Source organism: Anser cygnoides, chromosome 3, assembly GCF_040182565.1.
Source record: "Anser cygnoides isolate HZ-2024a breed goose chromosome 3, Taihu_goose_T2T_genome, whole genome shotgun sequence".
Classification (NCBI taxonomy): domain Eukaryota; kingdom Metazoa; phylum Chordata; class Aves; order Anseriformes; family Anatidae; genus Anser; species Anser cygnoides.
In genome coordinates, this window is record NC_089875.1 from 72612942 (window position 1) to 72631097 (window position 18156).

At 45.6% G+C, this 18156-nt stretch overlaps 2 protein-coding genes across 4 annotated transcripts in view; one reads left to right on the plus strand and one right to left on the minus strand.

The window, feature by feature from the left end:
- The window catches only part of REV3L (REV3 like, DNA directed polymerase zeta catalytic subunit), a 122018-nt gene extending 116679 nt beyond the window's left edge, over positions 1-5339 (plus strand). For all 3 annotated transcript variants that reach the window (XM_066994418.1, XM_066994419.1, XM_066994420.1), the window contains 3 exons: positions 411-657; positions 1471-1680; positions 4182-5339. In XM_066994418.1, the coding sequence (XP_066850519.1) occupies positions 411-657; positions 1471-1680; positions 4182-4322 (598 nt within the window). In that variant the 3' untranslated portion in view covers positions 4323-5339. The remainder of the gene's footprint in view (positions 1-410; positions 658-1470; positions 1681-4181) is intronic.
- A 240-nt stretch (positions 5340-5579) lies between these two features.
- On the minus strand, positions 5580-16707 carry MFSD4B (major facilitator superfamily domain containing 4B). The gene is made up of 4 exons (XM_048081046.2): positions 16431-16707; positions 16168-16336; positions 13062-13178; positions 5580-10830 (listed from the first exon to the last, which is right to left on the minus strand). Exons 1-4 carry the CDS (start codon positions 16629-16631, stop codon positions 9596-9598), a joined length of 1722 nt encoding a protein of 573 aa, XP_047937003.2. The 5' UTR covers positions 16632-16707; the 3' UTR covers positions 5580-9595.
- Positions 16708-18156: the final 1449 nt, after the last annotated feature.

Here is an 18156-nt window from a genome sequence, read left to right on the forward strand (position 1 = left end):
TATGTCTTCAAATTAAGCCAAGCTTTTTAAATAAATAAAATTCCTCTCCTGGATTAATTCCTCCTTCCAAATGCATGGTCCTTTGCTTTCTGGGTTCCTGAGCTCGTTTTAGTGCTGTGGCTGCTCTTTATAAATATATTTCTTTAAAGACGTGATAGAAAGCAACCAGCATGCAAATCCAAGTGACCTGAAAGAGGAGGTGTCTTTAGTGTTCGTGTTCCAGGTTCTAAAACTTGGGTCTGATCCTGAGACAGATTAAAAATAAAACAACTTGGTCCTGTGCTTCCCAGTAGACGCCAACTTCAGTCTTCTGCAGAGCTACTAAATATCACCAGATGGGGAATTTTCACAATTGTTTCGCTTGCTTGTAATTTGTCTCTGGGTGCATTGTAAAAAGTATTTTTAAACAGGAGAATGCTTGCCTATGACCGTCGCTCTGAACCACGAGTCGGAGAGCGAGTGCCCTATGTCATCGTGTATGGCATGCCTGGACTGCCTCTGATCCAGCTGGTGAGACGGCCCATTGAAGTCCTGCAGGATCCCAACCTGAGGCTGAATGCCACTTACTACATTACCAAACAAATTCTGCCACCGCTGGCCAGGGTCTTCTCGCTGATCGGCATAGATGTCTTCAGCTGGTACCACGAATTGCCACGGGTAAGTGTGTTTGAGGACAAACAGATTACACGTGCAGCGCATCTATGCGGTGCTGGGTTTTATCTTGCTTTTTCACAGAATGAGGCTTGTAGGAGGTAACAGAGGTTAGTTATTTTACGAGGCAGTGGTCTGATGCCTAAACATGCAGGCCTGATTCTTAGATCTTGTGTGTGATTTTTTCACTTAGCAAATTTTTCCTTCTGTTCAAGGTTGATCACGCTGACGTCTTTATTTTCTGACTCCTTTTGTAGTTCAAAATAATATTTCGCTGTAATTGTTCATTTTTAGGTAATAGCTGTATATGCATCTATCTGGCTGTACTTAATTTAAATTTCTGCTCAGTCAATGTTGGAATGTTTTTCCAAGATGTTCTGAAGATCTTTCCTCTTCATAGAAAAGGTGGTAATGCCAGAGCAGCAGGAACACTTTTTTAAAAATCACCGGAAATTTTAAACTGGTTGTTTCCAAAACTGCAGCCACTGGAGCTGCAGCAGGACATGTGTAGCAGCAGGTCAGCACACAGATGAACAACTGCAGGAAGCGGGGTTTGAGATGAGCTCAGGAATTTACCCTGTGATTTAGGATTTCTTTAGTTAGTCTGTTTCTCTTTTCTGGTGAGCTTCCTTGTGAAATAGGTCATAGTGCGTGGGCAGGCGCTCCTCAGAGCGATGCAATCCACATTAATAATTTGCATGTGAACCCGTGCCCCACAAGCTATGTTATGCTTCCATACTCCATAAAAAAAGTCTGCGTAATCTAGGAATAATGCAAGCTGCTCTCCTCAAAGTTTCTTTCCTCTTACTTTTTTATCAGATTCAAAAAACTGCCTCCACTGCCCGCAGTGAGCTGGAAGGACGCAAAGGCACAATCTCCCAGTATTTCACGACCTTACACTGTCCCGTGTGTGATGAACTGACCCAGTATGGGATCTGTAATAAATGCAGAAGCCAGCCACAGCATGTGGCAGTGATTCTCAACCAAGAAATCCGAGAGCTGGAGCGTAAGCAAGAACAGCTGGTCAAGGTATGATTAAAGCATTGTCAGACGTCTGTCAGCCACAGACAGGGGCTGAAATTTCAAAGCAGCGTGTTACTGAATACCCTCAACAGAAATAGGAAGTGCAGCCCTGGTGTTAAACGTGTTATAACTTGTTTGCTTTTCCCGTTGCCGTTGAAGGCAGCGTAGCAGCTGTTACTCTCCTTAGCTTTGCATAAAACTGAAGCCAAAGGGGGCGGAGAGGATCTGAACAAAAGATGCTTTTTTCCTTTCTTCCTTTTTTTTTATTGTTAAGAATATCTTACGTGTTTTTTTAGGTTCCTTTTTATAACAGTGTTGATGGCGGGTTGTAAAATACGTTGAAAAAATCAGCTTTTGTTATAAAATAACTGATGATGTTCCAGAAACAAAAAATGTTTGTCTCAGAAAAAAATATTTATCTGTGTGCATAATGTGGATATGTTCTAGTCTGGGGTTTTTTGTTACCTTTCCTCTTGATACAAATTTTCCAAGCTGTTTTTTTTCCCTTGAGCTAGAAGTCGATTAAGAGGGTAGCTGACTGTGCTCCCAAATACGTTATAGCAAAGCACTGTGCCTCCCCTTTCGGAAACATAAGTATGCCCTCACCTACTTTTTGTACTGCAGTAGTTTAAAATTAACATTTGGGTTTATTTTTGTTGTTATTGTTAAAATCATTTTTAGCACTCGCGCATGAACCATTTTGATTACTTGCCTGAATTGCAAGGATATAAATGCCCCTGTAATCTGGGCATTAATTAGCTACGTTCCTACGGGGCTCTGTTCCTAGAAAACCATTATAATTCTCGATTCATAAATACCACATTACTAAGATGTGGACTTCTGTTTTCTTGCTGTATTTTGCAATAGTGGCTCTCATCTGCATTGTAAACGACAGGAAAGGAAAGCGATGCGTTTTCCTGTGGTGCCCTCGCCCTTTTACATTGCCTTTGTTCTGGAATAAATTAAAACTGGGCGGATTGGTCCGGCCCTGCGGAAGGACCAGGGGTTTTGCTCTCTTGTCACTGCAACGTGCGCCGGGTCAGCAAGGCCTGGGATCCAGTTTTAGTCAGTATTTGATGACTCGACCTGTCAGTACGAGCATGTGTCCTGATCTAGATGTGCCTCATGGCGCAAATTCTTGGCCCTCCTAGATTATAAATGTTCCAGAGCCAGCAGAAAACCGATGTATCAGTTTAATGCCACTGAATCACATGTTATTTTAAAACTTGGCTTAAAACTTAGCTGCCCTAGATTAGGGCCACAGACTTGTTCACAAGACACAAACTGAGCGTTGAAAGCGTCTTGAGTATTATTTAGTTTGGTCCCATGGTTTCAAACCAGCCTCGGCCTCTTTCAAAAGAACCGGGGGAGACGGTAATTTCTGAGGCTCTGCTGGTGGTTACAATCCTAGCACAAACCCAATTTAAACCCTGAAGGTCGCAGGTGCAGGTCAGGGGGCTGGTGTCAGCACAGCGTGTGCGACCTGGCTGAGCGGGGCTGCTCCTCCACAGCTCCTGTCTGCGTTTTTAGTCTGCAGCGATTGAATCCTGCTGCAGGTCTGGCTGAGGGCTGCTGGTCCAAAGGATTCTCACAAGGAAAGAAAGACAGGAACTAAATTTAAAAGCAGAGGAAGGGCGTTCATTGATCCGATTTTGACTTCTTGCTCAAACTATGCAAATGGTAGGAGGGCTCAAAGTTTTTGCGTTACAAAACACAGGTGTGGATGGGAAGCAAATTGCTGAGTTTTTGGAAAAACTGTTGGGGGTGGCAGGCACTGGAGGGGTTGAAAAATAAAAGAGCAAAGCAGGGGAGTTCTCTTGAAAACTAATCAGAGTGTGTTTTCCAAAAACACCTTTGGAAAAACTCTGCCTGCTGCTATTTTATTCAATCAAGTATCTCACGTTAAAAATACTTTCAAGCAGCGTTGGCTATGTTAATGAGCAGTTCCGTGAACAAAGAGAACAGTCAGACCTGCCTTTGTGTTTAGGTCTTGGGATTGATTGACTCTGACTTGGAAAGTAAAAGCTCTAATTGAAGCTTATCTTGAAATAGGAGTAGCTTATTAATGAAGTCTCTTTCCTGCATAGCAAGTGACTGCAGAATAACAGTTTTTGTCTTTTTCCACTAGGAAACTTTTCCACAGGGTAGGTTTATCATGAGTATACCACACTGCCCCCACTTGAAGCCACTCAGCCATTTAGTATGTTTTCCCAAGTGCCACCACGTATGAGTAGAAGTGAAAAACACGCTGTGTGGCCAAGCTGTTGACCTGTGCCCAGCTGGCAGCAGATGTCTGCCTGCCAGGCGCTAGCACCAAAATTATCTGCCTGGCAGGGGCAGGAGAGAGCTGCCTGGAGCCTCTGTGCTCAGGAAAAGCTTGGTGCTGGCTGCCTGCAGGGCTCTGCCCGTTCTGCTGCTGAAACGTCAAGGACGCAGTAGTCTTGTAGCTTTGTAGCCTTGCGTTAAGTTTAAAATAATCTGTTTTGCTTTTTTCATATGCGATCCAGATATGCAAGAACTGTACAGGCTGCTTTGATCGACAGATCCAGTGTGTCTCCCTGAACTGTCCTGTACTTTTCAAGCTATCCAGAGTGAGCAGAGAATTATCAAAGGCACCGTATCTTCGCCAGCTACTTGACCAGTTTTAAATGATCTGTTACAGGATTCCAGGTGCTATTTTTTTTTCAGTGTTTACCACACTAAGACTATTGTGCATGGTGCTTTTTCAACTCATCTAGTCCAGGATTTCCATTTTAACTGTTGGGTTTGTTATCTGAAGAATAATGAACACTTATCCTAACTAAATTAAAAAAAATAAATAAATACATTTGTTGATCTATGAATAGCTCACTTTTTAAGATGTACAAATTCCTTCTTTCTTTCATGTTTCTAACATACTGTTTTATAATGCTGATGTTGAAATAGCTATGTGTAACATCTTGTAAATCCATTTCAAAGTAGAAGTCAAGTTTACTTCCTGGGGGAAGGAGCACTGAAAACCTCTTGAAACGATAAAACCATTAGTGTGTGTTCTTGAACTGTCAGTATCAAGACGTGTTATTATATATTATCCATTCACTTTATAATTTTGTCTGCGAAATATTTTGTAAATACACTTTTTTACTTTTCAAACAACTGAGTAAAATAATGTGCAATGACTTTTATACAGATAATTTTAAAGTTGGTTGGTATATCTCCTCCTAAGTTTTGCTTGATTCCAAGTAGATTGTTATTTTGATCAGACTGTGCAAACAGTAGTATCATGTGTAGCATTTTGAAACATTATTTTCTAAAAATTGCTGTCTTGCTTTAGCTATTAATGGGGCATTGTGAGGAACTGTGCAAAGACATTTTTGTTACAAACCTGTGGGACTGTTGCAATACTTTAAATATAAAATTTTATTCCATTTTTGCTTGTTTTGTATAGACATTTCTATTGCTTCTAAATATGCTTAAAATATTTTCTTTCCTTATGTACTGTACAGTTAAATCTTATTTGCCACCATCTTGACAAAATGTGTATTTAGAATATTTGTATAACTGTATAAAATGGAAAAGGAATTATGTGGTCAGTGCATTGTTTTCTAAACTGGAAATCATTTTGTTTTAGAAGTTAATAATGGAAACCATATTAAAGTTGAATAAAATGATATGGTAAAAATCTCTACACTGCTTCTTTGTAACACCCAGCTGCAGACACCTTTGTCTCCCTCGTTATGCACATGAATAGCATCAAAAGCAAGACTGCCGACAGCAGAATTCACAATTCAGTCTCCAGCCTGAACTTTGTGATCTAAAACCACAGTATCAATTCCTGGAGGCCTTCTCCAAAGAGGAAGAGAAACATTTCCAGTTGTTTTCCATTAGTCTAACCAGGAGTGAGTTTTATATTTAGAAGTCCAGAGTAGCTTTTAAAAATAGAACAAAACTTTATTTACATAAAAGGAACCTGAGTGCCTCCTCCAGTTCAGCATTTATTACATTCAAGATACGAGTCAGTCTATTAAATTTCACACAATACAGTACAATGTAAACCCCACAACAAGCAGAATAAAACCTTTCCATATATAACAGAACATACGCAGGTTGCTAGGAGCTTTTATGCAAAGTAACCAAAAAAAAAAAAAAAAACATCAAGGCACAAAATTTTGCCTGCTCTTGCATTCGTGCACTGTATGGTCATTTACTGAGTAAAAGTGCAAATGCCAGGACCAACGCCTTGGTGCCTGCAGTACAGACCAGCCTCTGGGGATGATTCAGGGATAAATAAAAACATTACGTGACATTTAACGCTAAGACTTTACTTTTAACACTGAAGGAAATGGGCGCATGACCATCTTCAACCCATTCCTGTTTTTATAGACAAAAATACGAATGTTATTAAATTCAGATACCTAACCCACTGACCGCAGCTCTTGTCCCCTGCACTAGGATAAGTTTCTAGCACAAACAAGGCAATAGGAAGGTCATACAGTTTACTGTATTAATTTCAACCCATAACACTTAAAAGATCCTCCATAAAGCTTAAACACTTCTTTTACCCTTAACTTAAAAGGCACTGTAAATAGATCCTCGCTTTAACTGTAAGACTACGTATGCCACAAAGTAATTTATGTTGGAAATTTAAACATATGAAAACTAATTCATTTTCTAAAACAAGTCTTGAGGAGCACCAAAAAGCCAATTAACTAGGAAGAAAGCTGCAGCCTTGAACATCAAGGCTGGAGACCTGCTACGAGCCAGCCTCATCACTGAAACGTCTTCGAGCTGCTTTACTCTTAAATTGGGTTAAACATTTCATTTTCATTAAAGGGCAGCCCCTGACATTAAAAGCATTGCATTCAGGGAGTCAGGAGAGCACGTTATAGACGTGTATGCCATTTCAAGTCTGAGGCCAGCATTAAGACCCTGAGGGCGCCAAGTCCTGGCAAAGCCCACTCACAATTTAGATGTCATCCAGCCAAAGGCGCCTGGTATCAGTCCAACGCGCTGCTACACGCTGCCGCACAAGACCTGCAGGTAAGTGCCCCTGTATCAGCCTGCTGCTGGCTTCTGCGGGTCACTTTCTGTAAAAGGACGCACTGACCTTAGCGCTCCCGGCTGCGGCTCTGTGCCGTCTGCTCAGCATCTGTAAGGGGAACAACACTGATGTGTGCCTCGTAACTTCACGTGCCTTAGGTGGGCGGTATCAGCCAGTAACTCCTTTTTGCACAGCATTTTTACATTTGTTGTAATATATATGTACAACATACATATACATATAGTATGTAGGGTATATACACACGAATTATATATATAGGGTAGAGCACATTTCTTAATGGAGGTCTTAAATTTCGTTTCCTGTTTTCTACTACTTGATTATGCAACATTTGTTAACTATCCCTGAGAATAATCTTACCTGCAGCACATTCCAATTTGAACTTTCATTCAAAAATTTGTGTATGAATTGAGAATTATTTAAAAATCTTCCTGGTTTCAGGTAGGTTTCTTAAGCTAGGTTTTTTTTTTTTTTTTCTGGCAACATGATCTCAGGTATGTGGAGACTTTTGTAAAATCACTAAAGATTCCCACCACCAGAAGTCCCCATTGCACCATTTTTAAACTGCTAATTACAGTTAATTCTAATTCAGACAGAAAGCCAGCCAAAGGTTTAGTATTTTGGTAACTATTCCAGTCTAGGACATTCATGGGGTCTTGTATTAATTTTGCAAACATAGTTAGGACTTTACATGAATTCAGATAAAGCAGATGGACGGCTACTACGGTGGAGCACTGCCGTATACCATTTCTGCATCCGTTGTTGGTTGCCCTGCACTGAACCCAAAGGATAACCTCTGATCTCCCTGGGGGTGGAAGGAAATCCCCCAAAGCAGAGTAGAAGCAGTCGCTATTTCCCCCCTCTCCACCCACCGGCAGGATTTGGGCATACCATCAGATAACACTCCCTGATCTCCAAATATGAAGCAGTTATTACAGAGTGCAGGAGGGAAAAAGAAAACTTCAAGAAATCTAATCTTTATCTGCACTCGTGTGAATCATTCTCCCTGCCATGCCATTTCATTTATTGTTATTACATGAAATTTACTGAATGAGTAAGGCCAGCAGACTTGCTTTTGTTGACCAAACATTGTCACCTGTAGCAGGAATGGGATTTGGGCTTATAATTAGAAGCATTTGGAAAAACTCTAAGCAGAAAAGAAAACCCTTGCGTAGCAAGTAAAACAAATCCATATTTTAAAGTGCAAGTTCATGCATTGCACCGAAAAGATGCCACAGAAGTAAGCACACAAGGAAAAGGAAAGAGGAATCAGGCAAATATGCAATGGCATTTAAATGCCTATAGCAGCAGGACAAGGAGGCCCTTTAACATTTCAAGATTAAAAAGAATAAAACAGTTTTCACTACAAGTAGATTCCTGCTTCTTATCAACTTCTTAAAAGACAGGAAAATGCCACTAAGTTCCAGGTTAAACACTCAAAGGACGAGAGAAGGAACAAAACAGACCTGAAAATACACCAAACATCTAAGTTTCTGTGCTGTGTTACATTTAGAGTTCTTTCTTGTGTTAGTAAATTAAAGTTCTTAGCAAAAAAAAAAAAAATGCTAAGAAAAGTGCAATTTTTTTAAAAATATTCTGATCATACAGCTTTAAAAAATACTACCTTACAAATTTTGGTTTTCAAGTAGGTAAATTGCAAGACTACTGTTTCAGATTTTGCCATCAGCTGCTGCGTTTTTGTTCTCACAGGGCAGTGCCTGCTGACACAATTACTCCTGAGGGCTTCCTCCTTCACAGCAGTGAATCCACAAACACAAACTGCTTCTCCTCTAGGAAAAATCTACCTGTAAGTCACTACCCACAGAAACAAAAGCCGAGTGGCACCAACCCAGCTGGTCTGGGGCAAGCGATGACACAGCACAGCCCAAAGGGATTGTCTCATCAATAATTCCATCTTATTTTCAAATTTGCACTGTAACATATTGCTATGTACAAGTCTTGGCACGGGAAGCCAGAGAAGTTGTTACAACTTCAAAGTAAGCAACAGGCTTAAAATCTCACGGCCCTGTGTCAATACCGCATATTAAAATTATATCTAACATATCACTTATCTTCTTCTTAAACTTGATTTCAGTGGTAGTGCAGTAATTGAAATCATAACAACAATCACAAGTACTTTCAGCTTTGATTTGTCGACATCATTTAACTAGTAAATCAGAGCCAAGCCTTACACTGATAAATATGACCCATTTTGTCCCCCCTTCCCACACGACACTTTTAAATGTCCCAGAAGTCACGGTTCCACTCCTAAAAATGAATCTGGATTTTTTTCTCATCCTAGTGGCAGAACCAGACAAGTACGTAGCTTGCCAGCAGGACGACTACTCTACGGCTGCCAGACATCACCTGAAATTTAACTCGATTCCCTGGCTTGTCACACACAAATTTCAGTACAGTAGAAACATTCTTCTTTCACAAGATAAGAAGGTTCAGCACCACAGATAGCAGATCTCTCCCATTTCCGATGGAAACATTTTGTGACCAAGCAGCTCGGAATTGCACCCTGCACCCACCTCCAAAAAGCTGCGTGGTCTGAGCAGCTCCTTCCTAGCTAGCTCATTTTACAGCATGAATTACTTACACGCATGCCTGACATTTAGAAAACATCTCGTATGTTTTAACATTTTCGGTATAGTCTATACATTTCATCATGTTACCACATTCACATCATCACGGACTTCTGCGCTCCGAGATACTTTGCTGCGGACCGAAACTGGAAACGGAGGAAGGACCGGACCGGACAAACACAGAAACGAAACACTCAGCTCTGCACCACTACGGAAAGATCCTTGAGCCACTTTACAAGAACAGCTACAATTCAGTTGCATTTCCATTTAAAAAAAAAAAAAAACAGTTTTTACTTTAATCATTCTTCTCCCGGTCGGAATTTGCATTTTTTCTCCCAGGGGAGCCGCCAGCCACCGCTGGAGAATCGCCCAAAACATCGTCTGGATGCGGCTGGAGGGAGGCTTTGGCTGGAGAGTCCCCCTGTATCTTACGGGAGGTCTCTATCACAGAGTTTCTCAGCGTATCGTTCATTTCTATTACCTCAAAGTCCGCTTCGTTCCACTCTCCCGCGTCCTCCTCATCCTCTTCGTCCTCGTTAAGCCCCGAATTCGACAACAGAGCTTTGCGGTCCTCGCTCTCGCTCCTTGCTTTCGACTCGCTCTCCCCGGGCGCGTTGGCCAGTTTGTACATCACGGGGAACAGCAGCACCGTCACGGCAGAGGTTGCCAGGGCCGTGTACATGACCACGGGGACATGGTTAAACTGCCCCTGCAGGTACCCGACCGCCGCGGGGATACACATCTCCCCAAGGGCGGCTCCGACCACGAACAAGGAAGCCGACTTGCCCTGTATGACCGTGTACTGCTCGATCCAGGAAATGCCGCTGGGGAAGATGGTGGCCATCGACGCTCCGTACACAGCAGTCCCGACCCACAGGGAAACCGCGTACTGCGCCAAGAACGCCAAGCACGAGGAGGAGACGGCGGAGCCGACGAGGCTCAGCAGGATCATAGTACCAGGGTACAGGCAAGCAGCGCAAAATATTGCCACCCCTCTGCAAGCAGCAAACGCGCCCCAGAAGACGGAATTCAAAGCAGCTGCTTCGTTTTCATTCATCTCAGCAAAGACCTTTGCATAAGTAAATATGTAGGAGCCGTAAGTAACCTCCGCTCCCACGTAGCAGAAGAAGAAAATGAAAAGGAGAATGATAAGGGCGTAGTGGTATTTGGCAACCTTGCATTTCTGCACAGAAGCCTTTGATTTGTCTCGGGCTGAGCCGCTCTTTGAATACAAAATAAAAAAGAAGAAGGACACAAACAGGAGGTAGGTCCCTATGACAACATAGGACCACAGGAACTCTGCACCGAGGCGGTGCCTCAGCGCTAGCGGAGCCGACGCTGTGGGCACAGGTCTCGGGGCAGACTGGTTTGTCTTCTCACCTACTGGAAGGTCTCTAGGTTCGGAACTTCCCAGTGCCATTTTAGCCAGAATCGGAGCCACAAACGCACCTATAGCAAAACTGAAGTGCAAAGCCTGCATGTGCGGTCCGGCCTCTATCCCCCACGTGTTCAGTGCAAGCACATTGCCACCTGCAGATGGGAGAGAGAAGGACTCGTTCATTTCAGCCTTAAACCAGATACCCTTTCAAAAAGGGAAAAAACAAAAAAAAAAACCTCTGCATTATGAATTCCGTTTGCGATACTACCCACTTCAGCAAACACAATGTGCAGAAGTGTAATTAATGTCACTCTGCACCTTAAGCTCACGTGCCTGGTTGCAATTTCGGAGGGTATTCGCAGCGGTTAAAACAAAGAGCCACAAATTGGCTTAATCGAGCAACAACGGCCGTACTTAATTACCTCATGTGACAATTTGTCTGTGCCCCCGTTGTAGCTGATGTGACGGACCTGCCTCGGCCAGCCGCTCCCACGCTCTCCCCCTCGCTCTGAGGAGGGTGTAAATTGAAGGCTCCTCAGCACATCGAGCAGTCTCAAGCACCACCACTACTGTCCTAACAGACCATCCCTCACACTCACTTATAATTTGCAGCTTTTTCAGCCCTTTCTTTTTTTTTTTTCCCCGAAATAGCCAGTCTAACTGCTTCTCATCTTCGTAAGTTTTAAAAGCAACAATGCGCGGTGCTAAGAACCAAAGGTCTCATTACACATCCCAGGAAACCCCACGAGCAGGGACTACCCCACCTGAGTTCAAATGGTTTACGGTATTTCCAGAAGCAGAAAGGTTTATAAAAATGTTCCTGCAGAGGTCAAACTACAGTACCCTCCAGAAATAATAGAAATAGAATAATGCCAGAAAATAAGATCTGAGAGAGATTTTTAAATACCCCCCAAGAAGAATGCAGAATAAGGACAGTAATCAAATTCCTGTGCTGCAGTACAGCAGCCCCAGTCACCCATCACTAATACTCTTCCAAATCAACTAAACTACGTCCTACTGCCTTGTTTAGTTCCTCCTGCCACCCCTCCTCAGGCTGGGAGGCCGCCCTGTCTCAAAGGCCTGGCTTTCAAGCAGCTCCTACTGAGGACATTTTTACCTCAAGCCCGCAGCACTGTCCCGTATGATGAAATTTGAATCCAGGGGCCAAGTATAATGATCCTACCAACGGCATCGAATACATCTCTTTTTTCTCTACTGGATCCTGTGACAGGCTGCCTTTAATGTCAACAGAGCTCCTCACTGAGAGCAGCCCCGCAGAGAGGGATTTGGGGGTTCTGCTGGACAGAAGGCCCGACATGAGCCAGCAGTGCGCGCTTGCAGCCCGGAAAGCCGACTGCATCCTGGGCTGCGTCAACACAGGTGCGGCCAGCAGGGCGAGGGAGGGGATCGTGCCCCTCTGCTCTGCCCTTGGGAGGCCACACCTGGAGCCCTGCGTCCAGGTCCGGGGCCCCCAGCACAAGAAGGGTGTGGGGCTGTTAGAGCGGGTCCAGAGGAGGGCAACAAAGATGATCAGAGGGCTGGAGCACCTCTCCTATGGAGAAAGGCTGGGAGAGCTGGGGGTGTTCAGCCTGGAGAAGAGAAGGCTCAGGGGGGACCTCACTGCGGCTTTTCAGAATTTAAAGGGGGCTTACAAAACAGATGGCGAGTGACTTTTTACATGGGCAGATAGTGACAGGACAAGGGGTAACGGCTTTAAACAAAAAGAGGGGAGACTGAGATTAGATGTTAAGAGGAAATCCTTCACTCAGAGGGTGGTGAGGCCCTGGCACAGGCTGCCCAGAGAAGCTGTGAATGCCCCATCCCTGGAGGTGCTCAAGGCCAGGCTGGATGGGGCTTTGAGCAACCTGGTCAGGTGGGAGGTGTCCCTGCCCATGGCAGGGGGGTGGGACTGGGTGGGCTTTGAGGTCCCTTCCAACCTGAGCTGCTCTACAATTCTGACGTTGGCACGCTGCTGGCACATCAGCTCCTCTTGCAGCTGCACCACCGCTTCTGCAGGAACTCCAGAACACTCCACCACTGGCACATTTTGGTTGTTTTCTGATCCTCATCTGCAACTAGTACTAACGACCAGCAACCCAGCTAGCTTCCTGTAGATGAGTAAATTCAAAGAAAAACACTGTTCAAAGGGCACACGGCACTTTAAGCCCATAATTGCCCACTGTAATGCACATCGATCTTCTCCAGGAAGCAAGATACCCATCTCCCCAGACCGCTTAAGTCTGTTATAGACACACACACTGAACTGCGCCTGTTACAGAGAGACAAACACTGAAGCCTCAGGACCAGAATAATCCAGCAGGATAAAAGCAGCAGATAACACAGCTCCCTTCTTTTAATTCCAGATGTGTGTAGACACACTTACCTGTGTCTAGGACTCCCATGGAAGCTCCAATTACTGACATCAGGACGGTCAGCAGCAGGGATTTCTTACACCAAGGAATGCCATAAAGGCCAACCGTTGTTCCAAGCATGGATAGCGCTGAAGAGGTTAACAAACAAACAAAGACCATAAATACTGCAGTTTCTACTCAACCTGCAGAACGTTTAGCAAACTAAGAAATAAAACTTTGTTCATAATTATTGAAGTTACAGATAATCCCAACAGCTGATGTAACCTCATTACCTGAGCTCACGACTAGCAAAAGCAGCCAGAAAACTCAACAGAACAATTTTACACCTGGAAAAATTGAGTTTCATCAGAATATAAATGTTTCAAGAAACACCTATTTTGCTAAAGTTTAATTTGCAAATAGGGTACCATCTGCTGCTAAGCATACTCGTTATACCACATACACTAAGAAGTATTTTTCTGCAGACTTTTGATTTAGAAGCATTACTTTTCCACAGAAGAATTAAAAAGTGGTTTTGAGCAAAATGAACTTCTTCCTCTGAGACCTACACGGTATTATATTTGGCCCCACTTAAAATTCGTTGCACTCGTAAAATTCTATAAAGAAATTCCCCTTAGCCAATAAGCACCCTCCATATAAAAATGCCAACTTTCATTTTCATTTTGCTCTCACATAAGCAATGTATTCCAAGTGATTTCTGGAGTTTTAAGATGTCGACATACAAAATGTCTCGTCATAAATTTAGCAACAATTCACTGACTGTATTAGTTTTGCTACTATTAACTCACATGCCATTTTAAAAAATATCTTACAGCCGATGGAATTTATTTTTATTGAAATTTGGGAGGACCTTCAGCAGTTAAATTGTGTGCTTATGATCACCATTATAAGAAAATATTCTGCAATGAGCGCCTTGAATATACAGTATTAGGCTTCTACATAGCTTGCACTAGTTCATCACTGGTGTGGCAGATACTTACAGATCAGTGATGACAGATGCAATTAACGCTTACGTTAATTCCAAAATGGAAAAAAAATATAGAAGAAAAAAATCCAGAACCCTAGTGAAATACATGCTTCAAAGAAATCTGAAAGGCTAGCTTACTGATCTGCACAGGGAGAAAGCTAAAGATGGGGCGTACCGAGGACAGCTTCCCTGCTGCCTCACTGAGAGCTGAAAAGCAGCTTCTCGGCGAGCCCTCAGCTGCCCACTTCAGACCTTCCCCTGAAGACTGGTGCTTTAAAGCCTCCTTGACAGATTACGTATTCAAAATCTGTACAGTAGCAGAGTTTCAGCAGCTGAAGGCTGGGAGGTATAGCTACATGAGCCAACAATCCCTTACAGGCAGCCCTCCGATGCTGGAAACACGAGACGATTCAGCAGTTCAGACTGGGTTTTTGCCGTGCTACCAAATTGGAAGGAATCCGGAGATGAAATGTATTTTCCAAGCATTACTAACGAACAGCCACCCCATGATACATCAGGAAAACAAGCAAATACTAAACTACTTCAAGTTAATGCTGACTTCCACAGGTGTACTATTTCCATTTTGAGAGGTACAGTCTCAAATTTCGGACATAAACACCTCTGACCCCACTGTATATAAAAAGATCAGGAAGTCAAAGGGAAGCCACTTTACAAGAGTTCTGGAGCAGAGGAGTAAAGAACAGGGAGGAGAACAAATAAAGCTGAACAGCATCTTAGAGCAAGAGCAAATAAGACGAACCGATGCAGGGAGGGGAAAACAGTAAAAGACACAGATGTTACATGACACGACTGCTCACGACAGCCAGAGGTAGGCACAGAGGGATAAGAAGAGACTTGGTTCAAACACTAGCAGTGGAAAATGGACCTTCTCATATTCTCCAACCCAACCTGGTGATTAAAGAGCTGCCCTTGAGGGACGCAGAGTTCTGTTTGAATCTCCCCAGGTGAAGGTTTTTGTGTTGTTTTTTTTTTTTCCTTTGCCCAGAGAAGCTGTGGATGCCCCATCCCTGGAGGTGTTCCGGGCCAGGTTGGATACACCTTGGCCAACCTGATCTAGTGGAGGTGTCCCTGCCCATGGGTTGGAACTGAACGGCCTTTAAGGTCCCTTCCAACCCAAGCTATTCTGTGACAACGTCTGGAAGGGAGAAGGAGAAAGTAGAGCCCCAGCAGCTGCTCTGAGAGCCCCTGCCCAAGCAAGGGGGTAACGGGACTCAGAAGGGAGCGTCGCCCTTCTGGATTCTGAGCGTGACCCCGGCAACCCAACGGCCGAGCAGCCCAGCTCCAACAGGACAAGGCCCTAACACTGGAGGAAATTGTAATGTGCCCAGGAAGCTGTTGAGGGCATCAACTGCTGTTCCTATAGACCTTAAACGTTTCCATAGTTAGGCACAAACCAAGCAGCAAGCTTTCAAAATCACAGATGGTATATACAGTTTTCCACTTTAAATAAGTTCTAATTTGATTGAGGTTCCTCCAGTCAAAATCTCAACGTCTTTGTCTAGGCCATGAACGCTTCAGCTGAGCTTTACATGGCTTTCCCTACAGTACTGTACCTCGGCACCTCCACAGCCGGTTTCAGCTGTGTGCAAGTAAAAACCCAGACAGTTCAACCTATTTCACACATGCACCTCATAAAGCGATGTTACACAGGGTTCTGTGTCGCGTGAGGCTTCCACATCAAGGATGCCATTTGTTACAAAGGAGAAAAGTTTGTACTTTGGTTGTGCAAAGCAAAGGCCCCTTTTGGTCAACCCAAAGTTTTGCCGATTCTAAAACATTTCTGGCTACCAGCACGCCCTGCAAGCCCAAGTACTCGGACATGATGCTGTACAGCAGCAACAACTGGACGCGTCCGGCACCAGAAACCAGACCCAGGGGAACGCTGCGACAGGGAGCGACAGCACGGGCGCGGGGCTTTGCGAGGAGCAGCGCTACGTGGCAGGCCTGCTGGGTGCCCATGTCTCAGCCCTGCCAGGCGAGCGGGGCCACCCCTCGCCACACAGCCCCCTTCCTCCCACCCAGCGACGCTCGGCACAAGGGCACCTGTAACACGAAGCGGGGCCCTTCCGCGCCAAGCCTGGGGCCCGGGGTGCCGCGCGTGGGGGTCCCCCCGCGCCCCGGCGGCTCACCCAGCAGCAGGTGCGCGTTGACGCAGTCGAACAGGACCCCGCCGAGCACCGACCCGCCGAGGTAGCCGAGGGAGCGGCCCACGAAGACGAAGTAGATGTCGGTCACGTTCCTGCGCACGTTCTCGGCCAGGTTCTGGAAGGTGGGCCCCAGCACGGCGATGCTCATCCCCTGCAACGCACCGGGCGGCGTCACGCGGCGCCCGGCCCCGCTCCCCCTTCCCCCCCGGCCCGGCCCGGCCCGTCGCGGCGCGGTGCCCGCTCACCAGCCCCAGGAAGGCGGCGCACAGCGCCCCGGAGATGCACCACCGCAGCGCCGCTCCCTCCCCGCCGCAGCGGCCGGCGGCCGCCGGCACCTCGGCGCGCTCCGGCCCGGGGGAGCGAGGAGCCGGGCCCGGGCCCGTCCCGCTGCCGGCCCCCGTCCCGGCGGCGAAGCGGACGTGCTTCTTGCGCTCCGCGCCGCCCATGGCGCCCGCGGCCCCGCCGCCACCAACGGCCCCGCCGGACCGCGGGCAGCACCGGGCAGCACCGGGCAGCACCGCCCCGCCCCGCCCCGCCCCGCCCCGCGCGGACTACAGGGCCCGGCGTGCCCCGCGCGGGGCTGCCCGGGGAGCCCCCGCCTGTTGCCATGGGGAAAATGGCGGCCGGGGCTTGGGGGGGAGGGGGGGGGGGGGTATGAAGGGAGGCTGAGGTCCCTTGGTTTGTTCAGCCCAGAGCAGAGCAGGCTGAGGGGAGGCCTCATGGCGGCCTGCAGCTCCCTCACGAGGGGAGCGGAGGGGCAGGCGCTGAGCTCTGCTCTCTGGGGACAGCGACAGGACCCGAGGGAACGGCATGGGGCTGGGACAGGGGAGGGTCAGGCTGGGGGTTAGGGAAAGGTTCTGCACCCAGAGGGTGGTCGGGCACTGGGACAGGCTCCCCAGGGCAGTTTGGACAACGCTCTGACACCTGGTGTGACTTTTGGGTGGTCCTGTGAGGAGCCAGGAGTTGGACTCGGTGATGCCATAAGGATTTATCCAGCTGATTGCTCTGACAGTTGCTTCGTGGGTCAAACACCTAACCTGAAGTAGCTGGGGGTGGCAGAGGCATTCTTTCCATTGTGTCCTGCGTCTGATTCTACGATGTAAAGCTTTTATATTTTCCTTCCCAGCAAACAGCTTACTCAGGCATCTCTCATCTCCAGTTTTTCCTTCTTCTGAAGTTTCCCAGTGGGCAACTTGTTTCTGTCTGCCAGTTTTTCAAACATTAAGTTGAGGTGATTTCACAGCTAACTCTAAACACATGTATGGCAGCATCCTATAGTGGCTACAAGTTATATCTCTGCTATATCTATATCTAGTGCCTGAGAAAAATACAGCCTTTTCCAAGAATACTGTGTAGAATACTGTGTACTGTGTACTTTTAGTTTATCTGCAACCTCTGCAACCAACCATCTGCAGCCTCTGGAATTTTTTTTTAACTGCTATTACTGAGCTTACACAATCCAAAATAGTTACAGTCTTATGCAGTATTACTTTAATTATATCCAGGAGACAATTAAGAGTGCCCTTATGAAACCATGAGTACCTTTTTCTCATCTTGGAGCCTTTACGATCTTCCAGGAAAACCTGTACTTTTTGTTGCCAGTTGTTCAGAATTAGTTGGACTTTATCTGTGTGTCAGGGTCACTAGCAACCAAAGGTTCCCTCAGTGTTTATCGGGAGATTTAAAAGCCCTTTCTCGGGGAGTTCAATGTGTGTGCCTGGTTTTAAATTTCACGCACACGTCCCTTTCAGTTACAAATATCCAAACGAGGTGTGGTAGTCAAAGAGCACCTTAACTTGCACCATTCTACTTTTCTTTCATGTAAAACTTAAAATTTTCCCGTGATCAAATCCAAGGTCTGGAAAACACTTCAATGAAACTATATTAAATTTCCAAATAGTTTAAAAAAGAAAAAAAAAAAAGTAATTCTTTAGGAACCTCTGTTATAAGAAATATAAAATCGTTTGGTCT